Source organism: Bos indicus x Bos taurus, chromosome 14, assembly GCF_003369695.1.
Source record: "Bos indicus x Bos taurus breed Angus x Brahman F1 hybrid chromosome 14, Bos_hybrid_MaternalHap_v2.0, whole genome shotgun sequence".
Classification (NCBI taxonomy): Eukaryota; Metazoa; Chordata; class Mammalia; order Artiodactyla; family Bovidae; genus Bos; species Bos indicus x Bos taurus.
Genome location: NC_040089.1, coordinates 75531621 through 75550854, shown reverse-complemented (window position 1 = coordinate 75550854; position 19234 = coordinate 75531621). Strand labels below are relative to the sequence as shown.

At 36.4% G+C, this 19234-nt stretch overlaps 1 protein-coding gene across 1 annotated transcript in view; it reads left to right on the top strand.

Annotated features, from left to right (window-relative positions):
• The window catches only part of CNBD1 (cyclic nucleotide binding domain containing 1), a 501194-nt gene extending 491054 nt beyond the window's left edge, over positions 1–10140 (top strand). Inside the window, exon 13 of the mRNA XM_027560651.1 lies at positions 10014–10140. Coding sequence (XP_027416452.1) covers positions 10014–10140 — 127 coding nt within the window. The remainder of the gene's footprint in view (positions 1–10013) is intronic.
• Positions 10141–19234: the final 9094 nt, after the last annotated feature.

The following is a 19234-nucleotide window of genomic DNA, read 5'->3' as shown; positions in this document are numbered from 1 at the left end:
AATCTAATATAACAGCAATAAAACTCAACAAAGCCTAACTCTGACTTTTCTTAAGACTTGGCCCTCTAAAAAGTGTACTCCTAACAAAGTAAATTAGTAAGAATAAAATAAAAGTTACTAGCATCTATTTTTTTTTTCAACTTTCAACTATTGTGTTTATAGTGGAGTTTTAATGGGAAAATATTCATCATGAATCCAGAAAATATATAGAGAATAGTTTCCACATGGTTGGTGGAAACTGAAAGCGCAGAGGGGTGTCTGAAGAGCTTCTCTAAAATGTCACAAGTGAAATCATTTTATATGCTCTGTGAGAGGGAAGACGTGTGCTATCTCCCCAATAGTGCCAAGCGAGGCGACCTGCTTCAGAGAGAGTAACTGCGTGGTAGACCCGGGGAGAGTGGGTCCCAGACACTGGTGTCTCACAAGTGATGGGGTCAGCCCGGGTTAAGAGGCATCTGTGTGTGCTTCAAGTGCTCAGTCGTGTCTGACTCTTTTTGACCCCGTGGACTGCAGCCCACCAGGCTCCACCGTCAATGGAATTTTCCAGGCACGAGTACGAGAGTGGGTTGCCATTTCCTACATCACGAGATCTTCTCAGTCCACGGACTGAACCCGGGTCGCCCGTGTCTCCTGCATTGTCAAGCATGGGTTCTTTACCACTGCACCATCTCGGGTGGGCTCAAAGCAGAGCATGTCATTAGTGACCATGAACACAGACCACAGCTTCCCCTTCGAAGGCGTGAACTACATTAGACTCATGACATTTGCACTATTCTGAAAAGAATGGAAAGGATATCAAGAGTAACTAAATTCAATTTCCTGTAAGCCCTGGGTAAATTTTTCAAAGTAGATTAAATTTATTTTAGAAAAATCAAAGATTTGCTACTTTTTTGTGCTGCATGATAGGGTAAACTTTAGGACTGTTGAATGAGTTTACTTTTTCCTGAAAAAAAAAATCTGCTAATAAATTTATGCTATATCTTAATACCAATGGGGATGTAACTATACTTGAGGAATAGGTTTGCTTTATTCAGAAACGTAAGCCATGAAACTTACAAAATATCATTTTAACTTAGTTGCCTATGAAGTCAAATATGTTTGGTGCCAAGGTGCAGCAACTTCTATTAAGAGTTCTCATTTGTTATTATTTTTGTGTTCTATGAATTGTGCCCTTACCTGGCTTTATTGGTCTTCTTTGCTTTTATTTCATCTTCTATTTACCTCTAATTATTTTTACAAAAATATTAATATATATAAAAGATAAATAAGCAATCATAAAAAGTTTGATGCTAATTTCAAGAAAATATTTCTATTGATATAAGCTTCTGACAAGAAAGAATTCCTGAATATATTTCTCCGATATTCTACTACATTTTTTGTCAGCAATTTTATTCGTTTTTACTTTTCAGTCATTAATATCAGATCATAAGTTTTGTGGGGGTTTTGAACTATTTACCTTAAGGAGGACAATGCTCTATCTAAAAATTCAGTGATAACAAAAGAGAAGATTGACTCAGATTCAAATCTGGGCTTTACCATTTTTGAGCTGCATGACTCACAGGTTACTTAATATTTCCAAGTCCTAATTTGAAATTTTTTAACTTATGTAACATTTGTCCCCTAGTTTCCATAAGTTCAAATCTCAGTGAAACAACTGATGTATTTGTGATATCAAGTATCTCTTATTTTTGTTGTAATTCTATATATTCAGATCAGATCAGATCAGATCAGTCATGTCCGACTCTTTGCGACCCTATGAATCGCAGCACACCAGCCCTCCCTGTCCATCACCAACTCCCGGAGTTCACCCAGACTCACGTCCATCGAGTCAGTGATGCCATCCAGCCATCTCATCCTCTGTCGTCCCCTTCTCCTCTTGTCCCCAATCCCTTCCAGCATCAGTCTTTTCCAGTGAGTCAACTCTTCACATGAGGTGGCCAAAGTACTGGAGCTTCAGCCTTAGCATCATTCCTTCCAAAGAAATCCCAGGGCTGATCTTCAGAATGGACTGGTTGGATCTCCTTGCAGTCCAAGGGATTCTCAAGAGTCTTCTCCAACACCACAGTTCAAAAGTATCAATTCTTCAGCACTCAGGCTTCTTCACAGTCCAACACTCACATCCATACATGACCACAGGAAAAACCATAGCCTTGACTAGATGGACCTTTGTTGGCAAAGTAATGTCTCTGCTTTTGAGTATGTTATCTAGGTTGGTCATAACTTTCCTTCCGAGGAGTAAGCATCTTTTAATTTCACGGCTGCAGTCACCATCTGTAGTGATTTTGGAGCCCAGAAAAATAAAGTCTGACACTGTTTCTACTGTTTCCCCATCTATTTCCCATGAAGTGGTGGGACCGGATGCCATGGTCTTCATTTTCTGAATGTTGAGCTTTAAGCCAACTTTTTCGCTCTCCACTTTCACTTTCATCAAGAGGCTTTTGAGTTCTCTTCACTTTCTGCCATAAGGGTGGTGTCATCTGCATATCTGAGGTTATTGATATTTCTCCCGGCAATCTTGATTCCAGTTTGTGTTTCTTCCAGTCCAGCGTTTCTCATGATGTACTCTACTTAGAAGTTAAATAAACAGGGTGACAATATACAGCCTTCATGTACTCCTTTTCCTATTTGGAACCAGTCTGTTGTTCCATGTCCAGTTCTAACTGTTGCTTCCTGACCTGCATACAAATTTCTCAAGAGGCAGGTCAGGTGGTCTGGTATTCCCATCTCTTTCAGGATTTCCCACAGTTTATTGTGATCCACATAGTCAAAGGCTTTGGCATAGTCAATAAAGCAGAAATAGATGCTCTTCTGGAATTCTCTTGCTTTTTCCATGATCCAGGGGATGTTGTTAATTTGATCTCTGGTTCCTCTGCCTTTTCTAAAACCAGCTTGAACATCAGGAAGTTCACGGTTCACGTATTGCTGAAGCCTGGCTTGGAGAATTTTGAGCATTACTTTACTAGCCGTGTGAGATGAGTGCAATTGTGTGGTAGTTTGAGCATTCTTTGCCATTGCCTTTCTTTGGGATTGGAATATAAACTGACTTTTTCCAGTCCTGTGGCCACTGCTGAGTTTTCCAAATTTGCTGGCATAGTGAGTGCAGCACTTTCACAGCATCATATTTTAGGATTTGAAAAAACTCAACTGAAATTCCATCACCTCCACTAGCTTTGTTCGTAGTGATGCTTTCTAAGGCCCACTTGACCTCACATTCCAGGATGTCTGGCTTTAGGGCAATGATCACACCATCGTGATTACCTGGGTCGTGAAGATCTTTTTTGTCAGTTCTTCTGTGTATTCTTGCCATCTCTTCTTAATATCTTCTGCTTCTGTTAGGTCCATACCAGTTCTGTCCTTTATAGAGCCCACCTTTGCATGAAATGTTCCTTTAGTATCTCTGATTTTCTTGAAGAGATCTCTAGTCTTTCCCATTCTGTTGTTTTCCTCTATTTCTTTGCATTGATCACTAAGGAAGGCTTTCTTATCTCTTCTTGCTATTCTTTGGAACTCTGCATTCAGATGCTTATATCTTTCCTTTTCTCCTTTGCTTTTCGCTTCTCTTCTTTTCACAGCTATTTGTAAGGCCTCCCCAGACAGCCATTTTGCTTTTTTGCATTTCTTTTCCATGGGGATGGTCTTGATCCCTGTCTCCTGTACAATGTCACGAACTTCATTCCATTGTTCATCAGGCACTCTGTCTATCAGATGTAGTCCCTTAAATCTATTTCTCACTTCCACTGTATAATCATAGGGGATTTGATTTAGGTCATACCTGAATGGTCTAGTAGTTTTCCCTACTTTCTTCAATTATTACTTCTTATTACTATCAATGTTAACAGAAAAATAGTATAAATGCATCCTGAACTATCTGGATTACCACTTTGAAGTATCTGTTTACTGCCCAGATTAATTTTCTCTGTGTTTAATTAGTATTATTTTAATTATCAGTACTTTTGTAAATTTACCTTTTTGATAATTTTTTCTTTGTAATAATTGAATGGTAACTAATAAAATGATATTACATGAAAAAAAGTTTTTCAGCCCTGCAAATGAAAATGAAGTATGAAAATTAAATTAATAGGCTGCACAAAATAGTCAAAGCATACTCAACTAAAAACAAAAAGTTATGCTGTAAGAACAATAACATATTTATTTCCTGAAGCTTGATATAACTTAAGGTTAATTATAGTATCTTTCAAAATAAATTAATGTTAACATGAATATCATTGCTTTCAGAGTTGTTTTACAGACATTTTCTATGTTTTAATAGGTGCAAAGTATTTATATTCTAAGAATTAAACATCATTTTATTATTATATATTTAGGCAACATGTAATTACTCACATTACTCTAAGAGTCAACTAGGATTTTTATTAAAAACTGCCTTAATGTCTTCTACTGAAAAGTAATCAAATGCTCCCATCTTTCATGTTTATTGTGGGCATTAAATGAGACAGTAGGCATTCAGCACAAACTTATTCCTTTTCACTTTCTTATAAATATCACCTATTTTCCATGGCTTTTATTTTATTCTCTGTTTTCAAACTAAAGTCAATATAAACAAAATTAAATCTAGAATTATATGTATTTTTAAATATTAATGTGGTCTTCCAGATTAGGCTAAATTTTGCCATGGTACAAATGATTCCCAGGCCTTGGTTACTCTCAACAACAAAGGTTCACTTCTCACACACTTGTCTAGTATAGACTGACATTCGTCTACATTTGGCTGACACTCAGAGTGTTGCTCTCACGTGACTAAAGAGAGATAGTGTCAGAAATTGCCAATGGCTCATGAAGCTTCTTTTTGGAAATGCACACCCCATGTCTCAATCTATCAGCCAAAGCAAGGTACGCAGCGATAGCTGGCATCAATGGAACAGAGAAGTCTAAGCCTCTTCTAAGGAGGGGCACCACAGACAGTTACCCTCTTAATTTGGAGGATCCAAAGAGAGACATTAAACAATGTATTATAATACAAGCTCTTCCAGTTATTATAATAGCTTATAATATTGACAAGTAATAAAAATTGGGCAGATAACTCCTTGTTCAATCTCCTTTAACATCAGTATCAAGATGATAAGCTAAATAATATGTATAAAATTTTTCAGCGAAAAGAAATGCTTTATAACTTCAAATATAATTTCTCCTCATAATCTTGTTTTAAAATTTAAAAAAAGCTCCATTCAGAAATAACTTCTAGATATAAATATTGAAAGGGTTTTATTTAATAGAAAATTGTGTATAAATTGTATTTTTAATAGATTTTGGTTAGGTGAAAATTCTACCAACAAATATGTTAAGAGAGATTCATATTGTTTATTTCTATTTGTTTTTATATGAAACTTATGCTTTATAACCTTAGGATTGATAGGGTTAATTATTTTTAATAATCTTTTTTTTTTTCTAGGATACAACAGTGAAAAACTCCTTGTATCATAATGGAATTATTCCAGGCTTTGGAAAATGGGACCATTCCTATAGCAGCATTCGTAGGCATCTCAAGGATACTTTAGTCAGTTATTAAACAAACCAACTCATAAGAAACTGGGGATTTCAGCAAGAATTATTCATTCATTTTGTCTTCATTTGAAATCACTGTAAAGGTCTTCATTTGAAATCTCTATAAGGGTCTCTATTTATTCCTATTGCCTAGCTTCCTACTAGCTTACTCACATAAATTTCTGCTGATATACTTATATTGGACAACTGAATTTTCTTTCATGATGTTAGGGTCTTGTAGCATAAAAACACACACAAAAAAATTTTGTACCTAGATTTTAGAGAACCAAAAATTTAAAAATAAAATTTCTTATAATTTAACTCCCAATTCCTATAATTAAATTAAATATTATGATTTGACTCATTATATTAAGTATAAAATTGAAACAAAAGTAGGAATTTTTGGTTTGCTTTTTAAAACCTATTAATAATGCTGTTTTATTTAGCATCTTAAATTTGTTTGCAAAGCATAGCTTATTTTTGGCAGATTCTATAGTATGTGTAAGAAAGATAAGAAAACCTTCCTCAGTGATCAATGCAAAGAAATAAAGGAAAACAATAGAATGGGAAAGATTAGAGACCTCTTCAAGAAAATTAGAGATACCAAGGGAACATCTCATGCAAAGATGGGCTCAATAAAGGACAGAAATGGTATGGACATAACAGAAGCAGAAGATATTAAGAAGAGGTGGCAAGAATACACAGAACTGTACAAAAAAAATCTTAATAACTCAGATAACCATGATGGTGTGATCACTCACATAGAGCCAGACATCCTGCAGTGGGGTGTCAAGTGGGTCTTAGGAAGCATCACTACAAAAAAAGCTAGTGGAGGTAAGCTATTTCAAATCCTAAAAGATGAAGCTATGAAAGCGCTGCACTCAATATGCCAGCAAATTTGGAAAACTCAGCAGTGGCCACAGAACTGGAAAAGGTCAGTTTTCATTCCAATCCCAAAGAAAGGCAATGCCAAAGAACGTTCAAACTACTGCACAATTGCACCCATCTCACACACTAGCAAAGTAAGGCTCAAACTTCTCCAAGCCAGGCTTCAACAGTATGTGAACCATGAACTTCCAGATGTCCAAGCTGAATTTAGAAAAGGCAGAGGACTCAGAGATCAAATTGCCAACATCCATTGGATCATCGAAAAAGCCAGAGAATACCAGCAAAACATCTGCTTTATTGATTATGCCAAAGCCTTTGACTATGTAGTTCACAACAAACTGTGGAAAATTCTTCAAGAGATGGGAATACCAGACCACCTTAACTGCTTCCTGAGAAATCTGTATGCAGGGCAAGAAGCAATAGTTAGAACTGGACGTGGAACAACAGACTGTTTCCAAATTGGGAAAGGAGTACATCGAGGCTGTATACTGTCACCCTGCTTATTTAACTTATATGCAGAGTACATCATGGGAAATTCTGGGCTGGATGAAACACAAGCTGGGGTCAAGATTTCTGGGAGAAATATCAATAACCTCAGATATGCAGATGATGCCAACTTTATGGCAAAAAGCGGAGAAGAACTAAAGAGCCTCTTGATGAAAGTGAAAGAGGAGAGTGAAAAAGTTGGCTCAAAACTCAACATTCAAAAAACATGGCATCCACTTCCATCACTTCATGGCAAATAGATGGGGAAACAGTGGAAACAGTGAGAAACTTTATTTTCTTGGGCTCCAAAATCACTGCAGATGGTGACTGCAGCCATGAAATTAAAATATGCTTGCTCCTTGGAAGAAAAGTTATGACCAACCTAGACAGCATATTAAAAAACAGAGATGTTACTTTGCCAACAAAGGTCCATCTAGTCAAAGCTATGGTTTTTCCAGTAGTCATGTATGGAGGTGCGAGTTGGACTATAAAAAAAAGTTGAGTGCCAATGAATTGATGCTTTTGAACTGTGGTGTTGGAGAAAACTCTTGAGAGTCTCTTGGATAGCAAGGAGATCTAACCAGACATCCTAAAGGAAATCAGTCCTGAAGACTCATTTAGAAGGACTGATGCTGAAGCTGAATTTCCAATATTTTGGCCACCTGATTCAAAGAACTGACTCAGAAAAGACCCTGATGCTGGGAAAGATTGAAGGCAGGAGGAGGAGGGGACAACAGAGGATGAGATATCTGGATGGCAACACTCACACATTGGACATGAGTTTGAGCAAGCTCTAGGAGTTGGTGACGGACAGGGAGGCCTGGCGTGCTACAGTCCGTGGGGTCGCAAAGAGTCGGACACGACTGAGTGTCTGACCTGACTGAAGATGACTTACCCCATTTGGACTGCCATCAGAAAGTGCTCTAGACTGGTTTGCTTATAAACAATAAAAATGTATTCCTCACAGTTCTGGAGGCTGGAAAGTCCAAGATTAATACAGCGGTAATTGTCATATCTGGTGAGGCCCGGCTTCCTGATTCACAGTCTGCAGCTTCCTGTGTCCTCACATGACAGGCGGGATGGGGAGCTCTGTGGAAGTAAAGAGCACCAATCCCATTTATGAGGGCTCCACATTCATGATTGAAGCACCTCCCAAAGGGCACAGCTTATGTATTAAGATTTCAGCATATAAATTTTGGAGGATACAGACATTTATAAGCAAACACAAATTTTACCCACTATATTTTAAAAATATATTTCATTAAATCAAACTTGCACATGATTCTAAAATAACCTGTTTAAAAATGTATGCCTCTCCTTTATTTATCATCACCATTTTGACTGATGCATTTTCTTTGATGCTATCAAAGAAAATGTCTTTCTGATTTCTATAACATCTAGAAAAGTGCCTACAAGATAATCATGTGACACATCTCATTGCTTTATTCCCTGGTGGCTCAGCTGGTAAGGAATCTGCCCTCAAAATGAGAGACGTGGGTTTGATCCCTGGGTACGGAAGATCCCCTGGAGAAGGGAACAGCAACCCACTCCTGTATTCTTGCCTAGAGAAACCATTAACAGAGTAGCAGTCTACAGTCTATGATGTTGCAAAGAGTCGGAAACTACTGAGTGACTAATAGTTTCACTTTTTCTTTTTCATGTTCAAACATTATTTCTGATAATATGTGCTTTATACTAGGAATTTATCTATACAATATCAGAGAAATGAATTTAAGCAGAAATAATAAAGATGAAGCAGTTTATTCAAATATCAGTTGAAATATAAAAATCTCAGTTGCTTTCCCTTCCCTAGTTGGAGTAAAAGAATTGATAAATTCAGAGTGGGTTTTGAAAATGACTATGCGTGACTTGCCTAATAGAACACTTTAAAATTCCATTTTGATGATTCCAAATGTCTTCAAATATAAAATAGTTTCAAATTCTCTCAAAATCTACAACCTAAACAAACTTTTAATTGGACCTAAAATTGTATAGTAAGTTTTGACACTTAGAACATTCATAAGTAGTGCAAATATTAGTGGCTCACCACTTTAAAATATTTAGCATTTTTATAATATATGAATCCTCCAAAAAACATTTACAAAGTGTTTAATGCATGCCAGGCATTGGACCAAGCATGAGACACTAAAATATAATTAAAGTATAGACAGTTTCTATTGGGGCTGATCTAGGCTTGGAGAAAAATGTATAAGTAAATTCTGCAATTATGTAATAAGTACAAACTGAGTACATGCTAAGTATGATGGTGTTATCCAGAAAACAGTGATCAAAATCTTAAATTTTTCAGAGAAGTTTTCAGATATTAAGAAAGAAGATTTAAGTCCATAAAAAGAAGATGGACATTTTTCTGACCAGGTCCAAGACAGAAAGTCTTTTCAGAAAAAGATGATGAAGGGCATGGCAGACACATGGAAAGGGCAAAGAACAATAAATAGTTCAGAATGTTTAATTACTGAGGCATTCCTAGACTCGAGGGTACTTGTGAAGACACATTAGAAAATGATGTGGCAAATGGTGAGATCAAGGTCAGCATCATGTGGGCGCTGCTTCTGCAATGGTGACGGGCCTCATGCTCAGAAAATCCTGAGTTAGGTTAAATGCTTGTCTCATTATCTTGAAATTCATAATCATTTATGAACAAGTGACCTAGTATTTTCGTTTTTCACTAGACTTAAAAAATTATGTAGCTGGTTCTGAATGATTTCTTTATTATAATTAAGTGTATATACACCATGCTAAAGGCTTGAGTTTTATCTTATGAGGCCTGTCGGTCATTATATAAATATCATGTTCATATTTTAGGGGAAATCACACTAGTGGAGAAATTAGAAGCAAAAACACAATAAGAGAACAACAGCAATAGTCCAAGTGAGATATGACAGCTTGAATCGATCAATGCATGTTGGATAAGTGGATAAAAATTCAGAGACAGTGAAAAGAAAAAAATTAAAAGGACTTGTGTAGTTATAGGCAGAAAAGGACACAAGTGTCTACCAAGTTGCTTTCACATATTTTAACCATTTACCAACCTATGATGGGAAAGTCTGATTAGTTCTTGTATCCTTATGATGCAATCTTTAAGGATGCAAGCGTTAAGTCTTATCTCTGCCCTACAGACTACCCAAAAGCAATTCTGATAAAGGGTACTCTACACTGCGGATCTGTGAAAACCAGATCTATTCTGAGTCTTGTAGGAACTCAAACTTGTTCCAGCTGCAGATTTTAGTTCGTTTCAAAGGCTAGAACAGAATTAGAGAGAAAGAGAAGAAGTTATATATAGAGAGACATTATGAATGACATACATGTATGTGTATGTATATGCAGAGAGGTAGATGATAGGTAGGTAGGTAGAAGAGATATGTTTCTGGGCATTTTGTTTTTACATTTTTTAAGGTGAAAAATATTCTTCTTCTATCACAGTCAAATAAATGCATCCACTTGTTTTGCAACCCACTCCCTATAAGTTATGCAATTACTGCCTTAACTTGGTTATTCTCTCTTCTTCGTTATCAAAGTCTTCTATCATGCAAGGTAATCTTCAGCATATAAACTTGCAGTACTCTAAATGTTCCCAATGACAACCATAATAACATTCTTCAAATCACTTATTTGCAATTATTAGCTGTCAGTTAACTTCACTGTTAAAGACAGATTTTCTTCTTTAACACTGTCTCCATTCTCCTAACTCACATTTCCTCGTTTATATTATGAAAATTGAAGTTCATGAATATAGGTAAAATAATGATATAGGGGACATTCATATGATCTCTATTCCTATTTAACAAGTAATAATAGGAGCCCTTTTTCCAATAGAATCAGAGTCAATAATTAATCAACTAATGGGAAAATTTGATCATACTGAAGATTTGTGGAAAATTATGTATATTGAACCCTTTCCATAGCCTTGAAGAACTTCCCTGGTGGCTCAGACAATAAAGCATCTGCCTACAGTGTGGGAGACCTGGGTTCAATCCCTGAGTCGGGAAGATCTCCTGGAGAAGGGAATGGCAACCCACTCCAGTATTCTTGGACTTCCCTGGTGGCTCAGACGGTAAAGCGTCTGCCTATAATGTGGGAGACCCAGGTTCGATCTCTGGGTCAGGAAGATCTCCTGGAGGAGGAAATAGCAATCCACTCCAGTACTCTTGCTTGGAAAATTCCATGGATGGAGGAGCCTAGTAGGCTACAGTCCATGGGGTCGCAAAGAGTCGGACACGACTGAGCGACTTCAATGTCATGTCATGTCATGTCTATATATAATTTGTATATGTATATGTACATCAAACACTACAATATTAAAACATAAAATGAATTCATTTATTAAACAGTTATCAGTTAAGATAGTTGTTGCAGTAATAATATATTTTTAACACAAGTGAGAACTTATTATGAGTCCTTAAGCAGATAAACTCAATTCTCTCAAAAGCCACATGAAGCAGGTTCTATTATTATTCCCTACTGTACAGATAGGGAAATGAACACACATGGAGGTTAGTATTCTAGTAAATGTTAATAAACGTTCTTTTGCGTTTGTCAATTTGTTTTCGATGAGAATCATAAGGAAAAATCCAAATCATTAGCAAACTAACAAATCTATAGCAAACTAACAACACATACTTTGTTAAGCACTAAATGAAATTAGAACAAATTTTCTGGCTGTGTCAAATGATCTCATTCATTATTGCAGAAAAGAAATGTCTTTAGTGGCTCCTAGAAGAATTCCATAGTCCTCTGCCACTATCCTCAAAGTGTGACCTTCTGTTTGATCTGACAATACAATAAGCTGTAGAGGATTTGACTAGCATTCTATAGCTTTCCTTTTAATTTCTTTTATGATGTGCTGCTTCATACCTTCCCTTTATGAATAATGTAGGCTTGGATATAGTTCTTTTAAATCTTTCATGCTTAAAAAAACCATGAAAATATATCAGATCATGTACAAATTGCTATCTGAAAGTGCTTTTCAAGCTCTTCTCTTATGAATGAAATGAAATACAGGAGTTGATTCATGTTGACATAAATGGAGAATACTGACAGTATAAAGTGGTTTGGATCACCATGAAATTATAGAATTATAAGATAATAAAACTATAAAGGCCTTGAGAAATCTTCTGTTCAATCTGCTTGTCTTTAGACAGGTAAATGTCTAAAATATTTTTTGATAACATTTTTTTAGACTCTTTCTGAATATCGCCAAGCAGAAAAACTCCAAAACCCACCAGAGAACTTCAATAACTGGTTTTGATTATGAAAGGAAAAAACAAAAAACAGAACTTTTATATATAGCAAAAATGTTACCTAATTTTTACTAAATGACTATTTATTTTTTCCCCTTTGACTAAAGGAACACAAATGTTTTCATACTTCTTAAGACCTCACTATTATTTTTTTACTTGTCATTGTCTCTTTCTAGTTTTTTCAAATAGAATAGCCAAAATTGAAATTTTTACTATTTGATTCTTATAGAGTGATATCACACAGTAATATTGCTCAGTCAGTGTGCCTTATGGTGATTTTGAATAAAAATTAAGCAAGTTTTGCTACTTTATATATTCCTTCCAATTTTTGTCTAACCTTAGTGCTCCCAGTATATTAACCATTAGAGCTGAAATGTTCTCAGGATAACTAGACTTTAGTGGTGATAAAAAATTATCTTTATCAAAACCAAGGTTATCTGTCTAGTTACCTTCACATCCTATGTATTTTTTACGTTCTTTAAGATGCTCACCTATGGCTTTATCAGAGTATAATGTCGAAATGGTTAGAATTTGCACTTGGAGAATGACATAAAGAATGTGTTACCAACAGTGACACCCTCAATTAACACTCTAAGCCTTGTCACATAAGTTTAATAACATTCTTGCCTCTGCTTTATGTTTTTTTTGGTTTGTTTTTTTCCTTCTCTCACAAATTGACTTTAGCAAGTTCCTGTTGAATATTTCCAAAAAGTTATTACACAGCTACCTCAAAGTCAATAAATTCAAAACTAAGCTCACAATTTTCTTCTGAAAATTATCTCTTCATCGTGTGTTTTGCTGCTCAGCTGATGGCATCATCAATCTTAGAAGTTATGCTTATTTTCCTTTTGGTTCCCAAGTTAAAAATCCCTGGAAAAAAACACCATGTCAAATTTCATAAAGTGTACCAAGGGTCAATTAGTACAGTCAAGACATGGGCTATAAAAATATGACAGCTGTCATAAATTTGAAATAGGCAGTGGGGTAGTAAATGATATTCCCAGAAGTTGGGAGTGGAATCAGGATGATTAATTAATTAATGTCATCTGCTGCTGAAGTCCTGATTGATTAATTTCACCAAGATAGGAAAAAGAGTGAGTTTAAAGGAAAGATGCTAAATGTAGTTTGGGATAAGTTGAACTTTCAGTTTCTGTGAAAACACAGATGGACATGTCTAAGAAGACACTAGATATTTAGAATGCAAACATTAAGGATTAGGATTTGGGTGTTGAAAATAGTGAAAACCTTTTAAGTTATGTAAATTAGATTGTGCCAGAAGTTTATAAAAACCCAGTGGGAGAATCACAGGGATACAGTCAGGACTCAGAAACATCTAGAATCCAAACACAAATGCCATAAGCATTCTTAGCATCCATATTCCATCTCTTATTTGTATGAAAGTCATTCTGTGGAAGTTTTATTTCAGTTTAGTTCAGTTCTGTCGCTCAGTCATGTCTGACTCTTTGTAACCCCATGGACTGCAGCACACCAGGCCTCCTGTCCATCACCACCTCCCAGAGGTTACTCAAGCTCGTGTCCATCCAACCATCTCATCCTCTGTTGTCCCCTTCTCCTCCTGCACTCAATCTTTCCCAGCATCAGGATCTTTTCAAATGAGTCAGTTTATCTTGCCGACAAAAGTCTGTCCAGTCAAAGCTATGGTTTTTCCAGTAGTCATGTATGGATGTGAGAGTTGAACTATAAAGAAAGCTGACCGCTGAAGAATTGATGCTTTTGAACTGTGGTGTTGGAGAAGACTCTTGAGAGTCCCTTGGACTGCAAGGAGATCCACCCAGTCCATCCTAAAGGAAATCAGTCCTGAATATTCATTGGAAGGACTGACGCTGAAGCTGAAACTCCAATCCTTTGGCCACATGATGTGAAGAACTGACTCGTTTGAAAGTTTTCTTTGGCAGATTGTATTTTTCAAAGATCTACTTCCATATTGAAGTAGATCCCAACTTACAAGGTGTTTTTTTTTTTAAATATAAAGTTGGTACCTGCTCATCAAAAAGTATATATTCCCTCATTTTGAACACAGCTGACCTTTGCAACTGTTTTGAACAGTAGAATGAAATAAAAATGAGACTATTATTATATATAGAGGGTAGGTCACAGTTAAGAGAGCTCCATGTGAAACATTCCTGCTCTCTTTCAAAGCACATACCTAGGGGATTTGGAGCCCCACAAGTATGGTTACTATATTGCTTATCCTGTTAATGATGCCAACTGTCTTGCTATTTTCACTGTTCACATAGTTCACTGAACCCAGGCTGGGAAATGCTAGAGATAAGAGGCTGAAAGAAGACAGGAGGAGCAGTAGGAACTGCAGACACGTTTACTCTCTCCTGGCTGACACAGCAACCATAGCAGCAGCTACAACACAACCACAACAGAGCCATAACATACCTCATATAACATAACCATGATGTTGCGCCACTGTAGCCCCAATGCAGCAGCAGCCAGGGCTTTCACGTGAAGCTCATCCAGGAGAACCTCACAAAGTAGCCCGTGAGCACGTGAGTACCTCGTGATGTGCATGAGCAGGGCTGTATATGACCTCAGCTGTGACATAACATTATCTACAAAATGTGGGGTGAGAGAGAGAAGCCATGGGATGAGAGCTTCTGACCATGCCATCTTGGCTAATTTGCTCCTTCCCTACAGCTAGCCTGATGCCGTAGTACTTGAGACATCTGCATTTTGGAGAGAAATACAGGGAAACTCATCTGTCCCAATATTCTCAGACCGAGCTCCAGACGCAGGACAAATCTTTATGACGAGCCCAGGAATGGCCGCCATCTTACTTCAACTCATGAGGGACCCTGAGACATTCTTATTTATTTACTCTCTTGGAAGTAGACTGTGTTTCTGACATCACCAAAATTTCTGCTTCCTCTGAAGTTTCCCACTGCCCTCTAGTTTCATATCTGTTGAGCACTGGGTGGTTTTCATTATTTTCTGACTGGAGCAAGTATAGTGGTTGGTGAGAATGCCTTAAAAACTGAACAATACCAAGTTCCCCTCTGACAGGTGTGGGGATTTTCTGGAAATGAAAATTGAACTTGCCCATTGAATTCATTTTGTTTGGGGGAATTCCACTGGATAATATGTAAAGTCAGAAATCTTGTGCTGATATATAAATTTGGATTTTTTTCTCTTCTGATTTTAAGTAAACCAGAAGATATGATATTATAGATATGAGTTCTATATATAATTTTCCAGTTTAAATGTGACTTGTTTTATCTTTGAGTATTAGAAAATAAGATATGTAGATGTGAAATAAAGCTTATTTTTTTATAGAAAGCTACTCCTGAGTAACAGGAATAAGGTGCGAACTGGAGATACTAGATCAGCATATGTATAACAGAAGACATTCTCAATTTCTCGGACTCTTCCAAGGTAATGAACACATTTAAAGTTCTAATACAACATTTTTTGCTGGGCAAATCACCTTTCCCAGCACAAAAACAAAACAAATAAACAAACAAACAAAAAAACCATGATGTTTTTTCTTTTAACCTTCAACAGTCATTGATCCTCAGTTATAGACATAAAATAGCTTCACAAAAATTGTATATGCTCTCTTAGCCTGGTATTTTCCATCTCTTTCAGATGAATTAACCATATTCTTTGACATTGTATATAGCAATTCTATTAAAAGCCACATAAAATAGTTACTGTCATAGAGTTTCAACTTCCATGAATATGATAAATATCAAAAGATGTCCCTTTTACCAACTGCTTACATAACTTTAAATACTGTACTTTCTAGTACATGGGCATAATAATAAGTATTTACAACAATAAATCAGCTGACTGCAAGATTTAGTGCTATTTAATATAAATATATAAAATGACTGAATTTAGTCTATCTTACATCATACGACATGGGAATTATTACTATGCTAATTAACAAAGAAAGGAACTTGGGTTTGTCCAAAGTAAGATGACCAACAATCCTGTCTTACTCAGTACTGAGTAGTTTCTCAGGACATAAGATATTCAGTGCTAAAATTGAGACTTTCAAGGGCGCCCTGATATGGTTTATTGGTATATCAGTAGTTGATGCAGAGTGAAAAACAGCTTTACTGAATCCAAAGGCCAAGAATACAATTACTAGGCAATTTTCTTCCCTAAGAGATATAAGGATTGTCACTATTCCCCTTTCATTTTGAATTTAATCATTTACAAAATTTTTTTTATCATCTCAAGTGAAATTTTCTAGTTCCAGAAGCCAGTTTCTCTCTCAGGTAGGATTTGCTGTTGCCAGTAATCAAAACCCAACAAAAGCTAGTTTAATTCAAGGAGGCTTTAGCATTTGATCAATATTGTTAAATACTAAAAAGAAACTAAATGATATAATATCCAAGATTCATTGAAATATTTAATTAAGCATTTTAAAAAGTGATTTTTTAAACTTTTACTTCTGAGTCATCATTTTAACAGTCAAATAAAAAACAGTTGAACCTCCAAATTAATAATGATTAAACTTGCAATGTTTTTGCTCAATAAATATTTCTAAAAGTTCCCAGTTAGTGGTTATAATCTCCCAGTTACTTTTTTTAACCTCAGCTCAGATTCCTGTTCTGATATTTTCTATTTTGCCTGGAAACTCTTAAGCTTCCCCAATGCTGGTTTTACAGAGAAAATACAACTGGGGGGAAAAACAACCCTCCCTGGCCCAATCCAGACATTGACAGAAGTTTAGTTGCTGGAGCTGGGAAAGGGGAATTACAGCACATGGGGATTAGATCTGTCATTACTTCTCACAAAATCTACTGGACATGCCCAGTCAAAAATGTTTTCCACTAGCCCTCTAACTTTGCTCCCAGCTATGACATGCTAGAGTCCCACTCCCACTCAGTTCAGTCTTTCTCGCATTCCCTGCCCTTGAGGCCCAAACACCGGAGTAACCTACAAGTCAGTTATCTCTTCTACAGTGAGACACCCAAGGGAAACACCTCTTTATCATTATATGCTTACTTGCCTCACCAACTATCTTTCAAACTAGATTATCCTTTAAATATACAAAAAGTTCAATAATGTATTCAAAATTAGGGTTAGACATCACTCAAATTCTGCTTTTCACAAGAAGAATTTTGAGATAAATTTTAAAATTTCTTATAACAGGAGGAAGAAGAATTGCTTTGATTTTGGTGAAAGCAGCCAGGGAAAGTAAAAAGAAATTGGACTACACTTGCAAGAAGCTTGGCGTAGATGAGAAGCATATAGATTTGGCGTTGTCTAACAGGGGATACATTTTTATTCAAGGTTTATTTTTATTTTCTATTTTCCTTTTCTTTTCTTGCTTCTTTTCTTCACTTTGAAATATATGGGAGACTTATATGTTTAAGTTAAAGACAGGAAAGTACAGAATGTGAAAGTGAAGTAAAAGTGAAAGTGTTGGTTACTCAGTCATGTCCGACTCTTTGGGACCCCATGGACTGAAGCCCACCAGGCTCCTCTGTCCATGGGGATTCTCTAGGTAAGAACACTGGAATGTGTTGCCATGCCTTCCTCCAGGGGATCTTCCCAAGCCAGGGGTTGAATCCAGGTCTCCTGCATGGCAGGAAGATTCTTTACCATTTGAGCTACCAAGGAAGGCCAAGAATATTGGAGTGGGTAGCCTATCCCTTCTCCAGGGGATCTTCCCAACCCAGGAACTGAATGGGGGTCTTCTGCATTTCAGGCAGATTCTTTACTGGCTGAACTACTAAGGAAGCCCAAGAAACCCTATGTAAATACATATACGCCACCTTCTTATAGAACCTGTATGTCATACAATTATAAAGCTTGTTTCCATGAATGAACTCTTAAGTTTTCAATCAAATTTTTGGCTCATATTTTTAAAATCACTGAACTGACAGAAAATATCCTCCATTGAAATAATTACCTATTAATATGATATAATCATTTAGAAAGTCAAATGCAATCAACATTTTGTTTGTTAGTATACTTTGAGTTTTAAGTAACCAAATCTCCTGCTACTAAAGTGTTTAGCATGATGATATTACTTGCCCACTGCAATGTATTTTTTTTAGGTAGATGGGCCCCAAGATCCAAGAATTCAGCACTCTTTCCATTCAGTCCTTCTCAGCATGTCAGTTCAGTCCTCAGAGACCAAGTTCCTTTAGCAGATTTATTCTTCTCTCAGATTTTACTCTCTGAATTTGGGGATGTGATGAGACTCTCATGAAATGGAAGTCTCTATGCAAAAGGTGTTTATCTCTGGAAACCTGCTGTTCTGCTGGAAAGATGAATGTAATTTGGATGAGAAGACATCTTTTTTGCCAGCATCCAATCCGTAGAATTGAGAATTTGAGCAGCAGCTGATCCAAGAAATAAGACAATTGGACAAATAGAATGTAGGCAGACTGGAAATAGAATGTTTTGTATGGGACCAGAAGCGAGAAGCATCCAGGAATTCCCTAGAAGTCTTTAGTTAATGGAATGCTTTATAAAAAATTAAAATGGGAAGTATGAAAAAAAAGGCAGGAAAAAGCAACAAAAACTTCAGAAATAGAGATTTGACCTACCATCATCTGAGATAAAGTATGTTGAATATTGGTTGATTGATTCATACGATAATAGAATAGAACAGGAGCAAGTAGCAACATAATTTCAGAAATTGGAAGACAGATGGAAGAATTTTAAATGGCATTTTAAGTGGCATTTAAATTTAATTAAATTTAAATTTTAAAAGATATTTAATTTTAGAAGACTTAGAAATATAAACTATAAGAGTGAGGAAAGCCAAAAGTTAACTTTTCTTTAAAAGGGAAACCTCAACAGGTTTGGTAGCTGACACTTCCAGATGATTCCTGAGAGGATATAAGGAGAGTGCTAAAATTACGATGGTTGTTTAACAGCTACTACTTAAGAACTTAAAGTCTTAGATTACCTTCTACACTTTGGTGGTTGGTTTTTCCTCCTTCAGGGCATTAGAAGTCTAAATATTTTTTCCTAGTAGGGGATAATGAAGGTCACTGGGCCCAGGACACCATCAGGGACTTTGTGAAGTGAAAGTCGCTCAGTCCTATCCAGTTCTATGTGACCGCATGGACTGTACAGTCCATGGAATTCTCTAGGCCAGAATA